The following is a 13,854-nucleotide window of genomic DNA, read 5'->3' on the forward strand; positions in this document are numbered from 1 at the left end:
CTAGATAGACCTACTCCTGAAAAACTTGTGTCTGCACAAGGCTTTTTGTCCCTACGAGGCCACCGTCATTTACCCGACAGGAGGGGTGAGCGAGTGAGCCCTGCAATCTAGAATTTGACCACTGATGTCACTGTTTTCAACGGTTTTCAACCCATTTTACACAGTGGCCCTTTAATCAGACTGGCTATGATGGCAGGGCTTAGTTAGCTTAGTGAGCAAAGGTATGGAGTAAGATGTCTTTTTCAGAGCTCCTGCAGAATCTACCATATTTTCTTATAAAAACAGCTATTTCGGCATCAAGTCCAGCATTGAAGCTCACCAAGGACACCATAACTCAATGTACATAGTCAGAATCGAGTTTGTATGGCAGAAAAGCTCCAAAAATACAAATATGGCAGTAGTGCCAGTGCTCCACGGCCTGCGAGAAACACGAGGCAGCGCACACCGGACAGCCAAGTTCAAACCTCACCCACTTGGAGTGAAAGCCCAGGTATGGCCTCTGAAGAAATGAAGGCAGACATTTTATCTTCCTTGAGGGGAGAAATCTCTACAGTCATAAGAATAACAATAACAATAACTTTATTCATCCCCAAGGGGAAATTCAATTATCTGTCAGCTCATCTATTATATGTCAAAGAATTATAAAGCCTGATGGCTGTTGGTATATGGGATCTTCTGTATCTCTGTCCTGCATCAAAGAGAGAGGAGCCGTTCACCACAGTTTTTTTGGTCCATCATGGTGTTGTGGAGTGGATGATCTGGGTTGTTCATGATGGCCTCGAACATCTTCAGTGTGCATCTCTCCACCACCTCCTCCAATGTGTCCAACCTGACTCCAATCACAGAGCCAGCTCTTTTGACTAGTTTGTCCAGCCGCCTTGCATCTTTGTGTCTGATCCTTCCTCCCCAGCAGACTGCAGCATAAAACAACACACTTGCCACCACAGACTGATAAAACATCTGCAGCATCTTACTAAAGATGTCGAGAGATCTGAGCTTCCTCAAGAAAAAAAGGCAGCTCTGCCCCTTTTTGTAGAGAGCGTCTGTGTTTAGGGACCAGTCCAACTTGTTATCCAGGTGTACACCTAGATACTTACAGTATAGCTTGGTACCACCTCGATGTCCACCTCACAGGTATTCACTGGCTGAAGAGGGGGCTTGGACCTGCGGAAATCTATGATCATTTCCTTGGTCTTTGAGGTGTTCAGGAGGAGACAGTTCTTTTGACTCCAGTCACTTAAGGCTTTTATCAGGTCCCTATATTCAGACTCCTGCCCATTCCTGATACACGCCACAATAGCAGTGTCGTCCGAGTATTTCTGGATGTGGCAGGACTCAGAGTTGTATTTGAAGTCCACCGTGTACAGTGTGAACAGGAATGGAGCCAGGACAGCCCCCGTGCTGCTCATTAATGTCCCAGAAACACAGTTCCCAACCTGACATACTGTGGCCTTCCTGTCAGGTAATCTGTGATCCAGGATATAAAGGAAGGATCCACTGCCATCTCTGTGAGCTTGTCTTTAAGTATGTTGGGTTGGAGTTGGTGTTGAATGCGCTTGAAAAATCAAAGAACATGATTTTCACAGAAGCGCTGCCACATTGGAGTTGTACACAAGCTGTGGAGGTGGAGGTGATGGAGGAGGAGGAGGAGAAGCAGCATTGTAAGCGGGAGTGGCTGCCGTATTGAATCTATTGAAGAACCGATTGAGTTCATCAGCTCTTTCTGCATCACCCACCACTGGCTGTCTTTCTTATTGTTGTAACCAGAGATGGTGTTGACTCCTCAACATTTCACGGATGTTGTAGATTCCTCTCCAGTTTATTTTTGTATTCCACCTTTGCCATCTTAAGTCTCTTCTTCAACTCATGTTGCACTTGTTTGAGCCGTGCTTTGTCACCATCTCTAAAAGCTGCCTTCTTCTCATTGAGGATTGCCTTTATGTCACTGGTAATCCAAGGTTTGTTATTGTGGAAACAGCATACATTCTTTGTAGGTATGACTGTGTCTCTACAGAAGTTAATGTAATCAGTAAAACAGTCAACCTGTCTATCAATGTCCATGATGTTCTCCTCTGTTTCCAGCAGCACATCCCAGTCTGTGCATTCAAAAATATCTCTTAGAACCTCAGTAGCCTCTGGTGTCCATGTCCTGACTGTGAGTTTAGTTGCAGGCTGCCTCCACACACAGGGTTTGTAGGCTAACATGTCTGCAGAAGAACTAAGTTGTGATCTGACCTGCCCAGTGGTGGTAAGGCAGTGTTTCTGTAAGCTTCCTTGGCATTGGCATACAGCAGATCAAGGGTTTTATTTTCTCTGGTTGGACAGTTAAACTGTGTAAATCCAGTCAGATGAGAGGAGAGGGAAACATGGTTGAAGTCTCCTGATATTATCAGTAGTGCCTCAGGATGTTTAGTCTGTATCTTAGCAACGAGTTCATAGAGAACTTCACATGGAACTTCAGCAGTTGCCTTGGGTGGGATGTACACTAGTATTGTTATATGACTGAATTCTCTTGGTACATAATATGGCCTCACACCAACTGCCAAAAGTTCAATATCTGGACAACACATCTTCTCCTTGACAGTAATATGTGCAGGACTGCACCATCTCTGGTTCACAAATAAAGCCAGGCCCCCGCCTTTTTTCTTGCCACTAGCTTTAGAGTCTCTGTCTGATCGTATGAGAGTGAAGCCAGGTAGATCCATGTTGGAGTCTGAGATGTTTTGATTCAACCATGTTTCCGTAAAACACATGAGACTGCACTCACTGTATACTTTCTGAGTCTTCACCAATATCTCCACTTCATCACTTTTGTTGGGCAGAGAGTTGACATTTCCCATGATGACTGATGGCAGAAAGGGCTTATATCTCCATTTCCAAGCCTTCACCTTTGCACCAGCACGGCAACCACCAAAACACCTCTTCATTTCAGCTGGAATAGGATGGTGTCCTCCAGACTTGCTCTGTTTCAACAAAAAAAAAAGCTCCTCTCTTGAATAAACTCTTCTCTGCACAGAAGTATCCATTAGTAGTTGAGAAAAATATAATAAACATTCAGTAAAACTAAGTAAAATTGCAGAGCTACCAGACTTTGCTGCTACTAGCTGAAGCGCATGTTCTAGAATCACAGTCATAAGAATCATAAGGGACGAACTTAAAAGTGCACTGGTGGAGGATTTTGACGCCCTCAAATTAGAACTGCGAGTGGTACGGTCCAAAATTTGAAACAACATGGTGGCAATTAGATTAGTAACCAGCCTTCAAAGCCAAGTGACAACTTTAAAAGACCGATACAAGGACATGGAGGGGAGAATGAGACGGGGTAATAGCATCGTTGGCATTGAGGAGCAGCCGGATTCCAGCTCCCCCTAAGCGGTCGCCAAAGTTATTAAAGAAGTCCTGCAGATGGATTGGGAGATAAAAATTGACCGCTCGCATCGGACCCTCGCTCCCAGAAAGCCAGGAGACCAGCCCCGGGTGATAATTGCAAAGTTACACTACGATGGAGAAGCTGTGGAGATCCTTAGGAGAGCCAGAGATAGAGCCCCTCTCATCTATAACGGGAACCGCATCGCCATATTCCCCGACTACACCTCCAGCGTTGCCAAAGCCAGAGCTGCATTCACAGACATACGAAAGGTGCTACGAGGACGTCAAGGAGTCCGATACGGACTATTTTATCCGGCCAGACTTCGGATTTCATACAAGGATGAGGACAAGGACTTTCTGGACCCCGAAAAGGCCATGAATATGTTCAAAAGACAGTTGTTCCAGCGGCAGAGACTGAAGCCTGAGTATATTCTCCCTTGTACTGGTAACAACACTAAGAACTAAAGATGAAGAAGAGTAACTTCTGTCTTTTCACACTATTGATTTGTTCGTTACTCTTCGCTATTTTCTGGTAGAACCTCATATGGTGTCTCAAATAGGGTGAGCAGAGCCCCACACACCTTACCTGAACACTTATTATTATTATTATTATTATTTTACATAAACTACCTGTTCTAATGCTTCACAGTTCATATTGTTATTAGTATTACTCATTTATCACTATCTGTTTTACTAATATAGGCCTACCTTCATAAGAGAAGACAACATTCTTAACTAAATTACAACGTGTGTAATACAGAAGAGAGAGAAGCTGTTTGATTCTTATACATCTGCTAGGCTGCAGAAGCCTGAATGGCTTAGCCTGGTTCCAGACCATAGACCCCGCCCACTCAACTGAGTAGGCTTGCATCTCTGGTCTGGCATACTGCAATGAATTTGCGATTTATCTCATCCAAACAATGGACGGACCAATGAACGCTGGGGGTGGGGGCGGGTCTTGCGATTAGCCAATCAGCGCCACGCTGATGTCAAGCTGTACGCTGGTGGGTAACTGGTGAGGATAGCAATAATGGCTACCGCTACAGATCCTACAGACCACATTAACGATGCTATCGAGGTATTTCGCCACTACTCGCATTAATGGAGGACCAAATTAAGGAAGCTGCTAAACTGGATTTAACGGCGATGCAGCTGGGTGTGCACGACAACGGAGACATTTTAAACGGGCAATGCTCGCTTGTTTTTGGCACCCCCGAGGCATGGATACTAATGACGTCAGATTCTGGGTGAGTCGTTGATCTCTACTGATTGGTTAGGGAAAAATCAAATTCCCTCCCCCTTGTAAATCGCCTTCAATGGAGGCAATGTCAGACTGAAGGTTCTGCGAGCTTCAGTCTGACACTCAGGCAATGAATGGCTAACACATGATAACTTTTTTTTTCTTTCACCCTGTTCTTTTCCTTCTTATCTTAGCACACTCAAAGCACAGTCAAACTCAAACTAGACTGTGCACTTTTGCTGCTTGCCTTAGTGGCTAGGGACTAGGTCCCACTGTACTACTGTCAATGTTAGTTAATTATAGTTTTACTACGTGTTGTGTTCTTCTTGTTCTGATCCTCCTATTCCCAGAGGATCCTGCGTTAAATGCAGAAACAACAATGTTATAATTTCTTTTTCCTATCCAGATTCCTACTACTTTTATTGATGTTAAAAATTCTTGGTACAGCTGTCGTAAATATTTTTACTTATTCCACTCCTTCTGGTGTCACTATTGGGCTCCACTCCTCATAACTCGCGTGACAGAGTATACTACCCAAGCATGGATTGATTGTTTCTGCTTGCCATCTCTTTCTCCTAGCTTGTAATATCAGGGAATTAAGACATAAACTGTAAATTGTAAGTAATGGGCACACTATTATAAGCTATAATGTTAAGGGTCTTCATAGTCCTGTTAAAAGAGAAAATTTTACACCAACTGAAATGAGTCAACTGTCAAATAGCATTCCTACAGGAAACCCATTTATCTGACGTGGAACATGAAAAGCTAAGGAAATCCTGGGCAGACGAAATATACTATTCCTCACACCGATCGGGCAGGAAGAGGGGGAGTATCCATTCTTAAACACAGACAAATACATTTCACTCAGACATCACTACATAGAGATACTGAGGGGAGATATATCTTGGTTAATGGACTAATTGATGGCATAGAAGTGTCCCTCATAAATGTATATGCACCCAACGAGGATGATCCTAGTTTCATCACAACACTGTTTACTATGATATTACGATACAGCTCTGGTTATTGATGGGAGGAGATTTTAATTATGTGTTGTCGCAACTAATGGACCGACAACCTGCCTCTAAAGCTCCTGTATCCAGAATGAGTAAAGTACTTAAGTATCAATCTATAGAAGCAGGCCTTGCGGATGTATGGAGGAGTAAATTTCCAAGAAGTAGGAACTTCACTTTCTATTCAAGCAGACACATTATTATTATGTGTCTATTATTATTATTATTATTATTATTATTATTATTATTATTAATGAAGGATTGATCTCTTCTTTACACCTCAGGTAGAATTACATAGGATTGCAGACACTGAGATACTGCCTATTACCATCTCTGATCATGCACCTGTTTTATTAAAGTGGGACATAGGCCATAGATGGAGACTTAATGCATCTCTCCTTGATGACAAAATATTTACCTCCTTCATCACAGCACAGCTCAACAGCTATTTGGATATCAATGCCTCACCTGAAACAACACCTCTTATACTGTGGGATTGTGCAAAAGCATACATTAGGGGGCGCATTATCTCCTTTACATCTGCTAGGAAAAAGGAGAGGGATGATAAAGAACATGAGTTAGAAGATAAAATAAAAGAACTAGAACATAAACACAAACAATCCGCTCCGACTAGTCTCACAAAGGATTTAAATGCAGCTCGCAGAGAACTTAATAATCTTCTAACAGACAAGATTGAGGGAAACTTAAGATTCACTAATCAAAGATACTACGAATATGGTAACAGGGCAAGTAGATTATTGGCATTTAGATTGAGGAAACACCAATCATCTAATACAGTACAGAGAATAAAATCACAAGCTACCTACGTCACAAAACCGGATAAAATAGCTAAATCCTTTGCATAGTTTTACAAATCCTTATATAACAATACAGATACGTGTTCTGATGATGTAAAAATCATAGAGTTCCTAAACCGCATAAAATTGACTTAAAACCTGACCAAACCTGACCCCGAGCCCGGTGCAGTTTGTCAGCTGACAAACCAAACCTGACCCCGAGCCCGGTGCAGTTTGTCAGCTGACAAAGTTATTGTTATGGACAGTGTGCTTCACCTCCGCTGCTACAACTCCATCCTAGGGGAAACACTGCTGTGTGCATTTTGTGCAACAGGTGGATGTGGTAGTCTGCTGGTAGAGTAGAGAGAGAGCTGAGTAGCGTTGAAGTAAAGTAGAGCAGGGCAGAGAGATGGAAGCAAAATATATTAAACCCGGTGTTAATACAGCAGAACTGGAGAGAGGGGTGAAAAATAAATAGAGGTGGGCATGGCTCAAGTAGGGCGCAAAATTATAGACGGAGAATGATTGACAAATTTTTCACTTCAAGCCCTGACACTGTCATATTTGTGTAGGAATTAAGCTACAATACATGACGTATGTTGTTATAATTAATAAATACAGTGTGAATAAAGATTACATAACATAAAAATAACTGCAGTCTTTGTTAATTGATAGCCGCTTAAATTAAACAATTTTTTTAGGGCAAGTAAAAACTGACTTCGGGCAAGTAAACATCTGACCAACTTGCCCGACCAGGCAAGTGAAAAAAAACCTTAGCGTTGAACCCTGCTTAACTGTCAGAACCAACAACTAAGGCGTTAGATGAGCCTATAGAGGAATGGGAGATTAAGCAGGTGATCTCGACACTCAAAAAAAACAAAAGCCCCGGGCCAGATGGATATGTTAATGAATTTTACAAAACTTTTAAAGATCTACTGTCTCCCCTATTGTTAAAAGCATATCATTATGCATTAGAATCTAAAACTATGGCACCATTCTGGACAGAGGCAACTATTGTAGTAATACTCAAAAAGAGTAAAGACCCCACTGAACGCCAGTCCTACAGACCAATATCATTATTGAATGCTGATCTGCGTATACTCACAGCAATTCTAGCCAGACGAGTTAATCAGATAATCACCCAAATTATTCATACTGATCAGACTGGATTTATTACTGGAAGATACTATGGAGTTAATTTACGGTGCCTACTAAATATAATATCCCATCAAAAAGATCAGCAATCACAATCAATGATTTTATCTCTGGATGCTCAAAAGGCATTTGACCGACCGGGTCTCATGGCAATATTTATTTCTGACATTAAAGCGGTTTTAATTTGGCCCTAATTTTATAAATTAGATACAAACATTATACTCATCTCCACAGGCGGCTATTAAAGTCAATGGGTATAGATCAGAGAGGTTTACATTGTAACAAGGATGCAGACAAGGCTGCTCTCTATCACCACTGCTGTTCGCCATTAGCATCAAACCGCTGGCCCAGCTTATCAGAGACAGTGATAATATAAAAAGAATTGTTATAAATAAAGAAGAGCATAAAATTATTTATTATTTATTTATTTATTTATTATTACTTTACCTGACAAAACCAATATCAACAATACCACACTGCTATTTTCTTCAAAACACATTAAATAGGTCATAAAAGTATTCCTCAAAATGTGTAAACAAAGAAAAAAAAAAAAAAAGCCTTTCAACCATTTACAATTGAATTGTGGAGCTAGGCTTCACAAACTGTGTTTCTAGGTGTCTGTGTTCTGGATTTAGTGGGCGGGCCTTAAATCATAGCCGCATTATGTAATGGAGCTATCCCTGCTACAAACACGCCCCCTGACGCTGTAGCAGTATAAATAGAGGGAATCGCCTTGTTGTTTACAAATACTTCCGGGTAGAAAACCAGCAGACTTTAGCTATATATATATATACATATACATCTAAAGAAGGTATTAAATACCTTGGCATATATATTCCCCCCTTTTTACATAATTTGTATGAAGCTAACTATGGTAAAATGATTCGATGCATTACTAGTGATTTGGAACGATGGTCTGTGCTACCCCTCTGCCTGATTGGTTGTGTTGAAAGTATCCGTATGAATGTTCTGCCAAGGCTGCTTTATTTATTTCAGATGTTACCTGTTGAAATTCCAAAGTCAACTTTTGATAAGCTGGATAAAATAATTTCACATTTCATATGGCAAAAAAAGCGCCCTAGAATTAGACTTAAAACCTTACAGTTATCTAAACTAGATGGTGGTCTTAAGCTTCCAAACTTGGTGTCATCTTGATGTTGATATGTTTAGTGTTGTGCAGTGGCGGCTGTTGCCAAATTTCTCAGGGGGGGCAATTGTTGTGATGATGGCTGAAGTGACCCGTTCAGTGGGTAAATTTGAATTAATTTGGCTCTACAATGACTGAACAATCCACTGTGGTCATCAACAGACTAATTTTCATCAGTTTGCCCACACAAATACCTTTGAATGTAAACAGAGACCTGTTTTACCATTAATCAAATAAAACTGAGTAAGGTATTCACTGAGTCATTGTCAGTCTTAATCAGAAAACATTTTATTATAGCTAAGTGGAAATTAATTTTGTGTTCTGATTAAAGAAATAAATGCAGGCATTCCCTACAACTTAATACAATGCACATCACATAGTATCACTGCTCTTTGACCTGACCTGAACATTTTTTGTTGTTGTTTTTCAGTTTCAGTGATATACTGGAGAGGGGGGGGCACGTGTCCCCCTCAATGTATATGGTGACTACTGCCCTGTCAGCATGCATAATTAGGCTACAGTTGTCTGGGTATGCAAATGTGAAGTGGCTGGTCTTGTCATACAAAGTTTGATGGAGTGTCAACTGGACAATCTGGAGATAATTGCATCTTGACTACAAATGTGGATAGACAGGGAGAAACACACACAAGCCCAAGACGTGGTAAGATACGATATTCCTCACTATATGAAGTGACTGATAACAAGATCTGTATAATGGATCGTAAAGAAATTCGTCAGGTTTTCATTTTGTAGACAATTTATCTGTATGTATAGCGTGATGGGATGACAGCACAATGATGTGTGTGATATCACATGAAAGCTCTGCTCCTGCGCTTTCGTGTGGTATGTGTGGTATTTCTGTGCGAGCCTGCATTCGCGAGTAATGTGTGTGCAAAGCTGTATGATAGCTCTGTTATACATCATTTTAGTGTAACTTTATCATTCTTTTTCGCTGTGAAAACATTGGACTACCGACAAGTGCCCGACAAAGCTGCAGTTCTGCTGTTTCATGTGATATGTGTGGCTTCTCGCTAACGGTCACGGAGAAAATCCATAGAGAGGAGCGCACAGGTGTGAATTTGGGCGCACCATGGGTCGTTTCTTTTTAACCTATATGGTTAAAAAACCTCTTGGATCAGCTGGAAACGTTAGCCATTTTGACCTTGAATGTGACCGGTGCGCAGTGGCGCTGCTTCATGTGATGTCGGAATAATCGGAAAAATGAGTTTCCGACCGTAAAGCAATATTTCAGTGGAAACGGTTGACGACATGTTTTTTAAACATTTTGAGTGATAAAATACAACACATCTTCTTTGTAATGTCCATGATGTCTCCACATTACCACCTAAACGCTCATGAACACACAATGAAGTAAGAACGACTTCCCGACATGGGAAGTCGGACCATCCGAGGAGCACATGAATGATACTTGGTGGTTTACGTATGACGAAAACACGTTGGGGCAAGCCCTCCCGGAACTCATAGAGATTGCATTGGAGTGCCTGTGTTCTGAAAGTTTGCGCTACATTCTACTCAGGTCAGATATGTGTATGAAGCAGACATACAGCCTATATAAATGTAATTATAAGTAGAGTAGCTCATTCTGTCAGGTAGGAAATATCTATCAGAATGGACTATTACCTCTATAAAAGTGGTTATAAGTAGAGTAGCCCATTCTGTCAGGTAGGAAATATCTATCAGAATGGACTGTTACCTCTATAAATGTGGTTATAAGTAGAGTAGCTCATTCTGTCAGGTAGGAAATATCTATCAGAATGGTCTGTTACCTCTATAAATGTGGTTATAAGTAGAGTAGCTCATTCTGTCAGGTAGGAAATATCTATCAGAATGGACTACTACCTCTATAAATGTAGTTATAAGTAGAGTAGCTCATTCTGTCAGGTAGGAAATATCTAAGTAGAGTAGCTCATTCTGTCAGGTAGGAAATATCTATCAGAATGGTCTGTTACCTCTATAAATGTAATTAAATATATGGTAGCTCATTCTGTCAGGTAGGAAATATCTATCAAAATGGACTATTACCTCTATAAATGTGATTATAAGTAGAGTAGCTCATTCTGTCAGGTAGGAAATATCTATCAGAATGGACTACTATAATTATGTTCAAAAGTAGAGTAGCTTATAATAGGCACCCAACACATGTACGCACAAACACATTATCACTTAATTTCTTCATTATTTGCTATCTCACAAGCACACCCATTTTCTTCAGAAAATGCAACCTTTTTTTCTTTATTCTTTGCACTTCAAGCAAATGTAAGTTTCCTTTCCATTTGCAGGAACAGATTTCAGACAGTCATGATGTGCCCATCGGAGACAAATGTCGCACTGCACCTGAGGAGAATAATAGTGGTCAGACATTTCTCAATAGAGGATAGAAGACTGAGAGTACTAGTTCATAATATTTCATATTATCAACTGTTTACAGGGACAGAAATGACCATCATACTGTCAATTTCATGTGATGCGTTACATGTAACAGTGGACTTAAATGCATTTGGAACCCTGTATTATCCTCTATGCCTAGAAGCACCAATAAATCTTGTTATTTCTATAAATTTTCATAATTTATATTTATACCATGCTGACACTGTCACTGTCTGTGTCAGGGTTGATCATGTTGCATTCTATGCAGTAGTCTTCAACACTGCCTGTTTGAAAAATACAAGAGACTTAGTAAGTCCATTACACTTTATCTACAGTATCAGAAAATATAAAAAAAAAAAAACAATATTGAAATATCCTGTAAGGTTGAGGACCCACCACCATTTTCAATGAGTTTGCAGGCAATGTGTAGTCTGGCAGCCTGCACAGATGCAGGATCGGTCTTCACATCAAAGATCGATCCAGACTGAAGGTATTCATCCACAAACTGAAAAAATGCACCACTCCAGACTTAGTAAACACTGTATGTAGCATTATCATACACCTAACATATTAATTATTTCTAAATTGTCAGTCTTACTTTTAAAATAAGGACTCCACAGCTACTCCCATCCACCTGCAGCTCATGCCCCAGTGTTTCTACTGTCCATGATGCACTGCTTAATTGGTCCTCTCTCATCCTTAAGAAATTCCTAAAAACATTTAACATTACAATTAGTAGAAAAAAGTGAGCAAAACACAACGATTAGATGACATAATTAAAACAACCATTCGGTAGTATAATATAGAACTTTACAGTGTTTTTGTAGTTTTGTTTTTTTTAACTGTATGACTTACGCCTGGGACACACAGCCTGTGTGAACCTCAGCAGTGTGTGTGCGTCGCTGAACTGTTGCGTCTCGCACGCTTGCAGCGTCCACAGACAGCGTTGCTGCTGCGGCGCTTCTGCTGCCAGCTCTATCTTTCTACTTAGAGTTTGGCTTTGATAATGGCCATCAATAATAGCACATTTCATATAATTTAATTATAAATTTCATTTATATTTAGTTTAGTCAGAAAATGATTAAGAAGCATGTGCTCAGTTGTTAAAAATAAATAAACTATGTGAGGTGAGAGCGGCTTTCTTTCTGATGGGCATGGTGGGGTTTGGTTGGGGCTACTTCTGTCAGCCACATACACTCCTCAAAAAGGACGTTTTTATTATTGATGATATTGCTGAAGCTCCGTGTGTCACTGACTTTCTGTATTGGAGTTCCCCGCCAGAGAGGCTCCCTGCCCTGGCGTGCACCATGCAGGCTGACCCGCAGTGGTGACACTTCATGTCAGTGACATATTCTACAGATGTAGACATTGAAACCATAGTTAAAGGTGTTATGTTGCTGATATGATGTTAATATGACTGTCAACAGATCGTTTTCTCTGTCTATTTCTGCTGAGAACCGCGCGTGTCACGCAGAGAAAATAGGCAAGACCTCGGATCTCTAGATGACACAGCAGCCACGTGTGAGACGGGCTGTGTGGCTGCTCTAACCTGTTAACATGGGCGCCGAAATGAAAAGCAAGAGGTTCCGCAATGCACATGCACTGCTCACGCAGGCTGTGTGTCCCAGGTGTAAGTTTACAGGGTTTAGCATTAGTTCAGTATGGAAAAGGCAAAGGAAAAGGCAAACAGTTTATATTTTGCATTTCATAACTCAATGCGTCACATAAAATAGAAAGTCACTGGGACTTTCCTGACAGCACTTGTGTGTACTGAGCTAAAACATTTAAATAATTACCTCCAGTTTCTCAAGATTCTCCTGCTGTATCTCTGCTCATTCCTTAAGGGGTCAATAACAAGTAGGGCCTTTCCTGACATTTTCACAATCTGTAACTCATTGCAGTTTATCTGTTTTAGTCGCATATTTATGTGGAATATTGTTAAATATATGAATATTGTTAGATTTACAGACCACAAGAATCCAATGCCCTCCTGTGTTGTATGGACACAGCCACAAATCCCTGTTTGGGATGATCATCTATAAAAGAGAAGTGTTTACACCACAGTTTGTAGCAGTATATTGCTTCTATGAATGAAATAAGTGTAGCTTATAAGTTTCACTGTATATGCTCACCTTCCTCACACATCTAAACTGTCCATTAAACAGAGATGTTGACACAACCGAAGACAGCACAAATATGTGGTCCTATAGAAGAGTAAAACATCAACCTACTTAATCTATGAACTTACAAAAACTAAAATATATTGTACAAATCTCGTGATATTATTGCAAGTAAGTTTTATCTACACAAAAGAATAAACATTCAGAAAAATATGATACTTGACATTTACCTTCTGTTCTGTTAAGTTTTAAAAGTATTCCAAGTAATATTTGCACCGAAATCTAGTCTGTAACATAACAAAAAATCGACTGTTCTTATGAGCATATTTTAATGTTACATTATATAATGCTGAATAACATACTCTTTCTTTCATTTCTTTCCCTTCCAACTTCCTCTTTTCTTTTCCTGAACTTCTTTTTCTTTTCTGCTTCCATCTCCTTTCCTTCCAACCTCCTCTGTTCTCTTTTCCTGACCTTCTTCTTTTCTGCTTCCATCTCCTTTCCTTCTGACCTCCTCTCTTCTCTTTTCCTGACCTTCTTTTTCTTTTCTGCTTCCATCTCCTTTCCTTCCAACCTCCTCTGTTCTCTTTTCCTGACCTTCTTCTTTTCTGCTTCCATCTCCTTT

General features: G+C 40.4%; 1 protein-coding gene across 4 annotated transcripts in view; it reads right to left on the reverse strand.

The window, feature by feature from the left end:
* LOC126397604 (uncharacterized) overlaps positions 1-13,854 on the reverse strand; it is a 409,985-nt gene that overhangs the window by 385,983 nt on the left and 10,148 nt on the right. For 3 of the 4 annotated variants that reach the window (XR_007570676.1, XR_007570677.1, XR_007570678.1), the window contains exons 1-7: positions 12,906-13,848; positions 11,708-11,819; positions 11,506-11,614; positions 11,323-11,393; positions 10,765-11,076; positions 6,632-10,581; positions 11-6,588 (exon numbers count right to left, since the gene is read on the reverse strand). Coding sequence is in view for 1 of the 4 variants with exons in the window: in XM_050056510.1 (XP_049912467.1) it covers positions 10,975-11,076; positions 11,323-11,393; positions 11,506-11,614; positions 11,708-11,819; positions 12,906-12,994; positions 13,080-13,145; positions 13,242-13,313 (621 nt within the window). In the remaining 3 variants the exon portion in view is untranslated. Of the gene's footprint in view, positions 1-10; positions 6,589-6,631; positions 10,582-10,764; positions 11,077-11,322; positions 11,394-11,505; positions 11,615-11,707; positions 11,820-12,905; positions 13,849-13,854 lie in introns of those variants that run through there. The other variant, XM_050056510.1, reaches the window with a different exon arrangement.

This window comes from Epinephelus moara, chromosome 11, assembly GCF_006386435.1.
Source record: "Epinephelus moara isolate mb chromosome 11, YSFRI_EMoa_1.0, whole genome shotgun sequence".
In the NCBI taxonomy this organism is placed as follows: Eukaryota; Metazoa; Chordata; class Actinopteri; order Perciformes; family Serranidae; genus Epinephelus; species Epinephelus moara.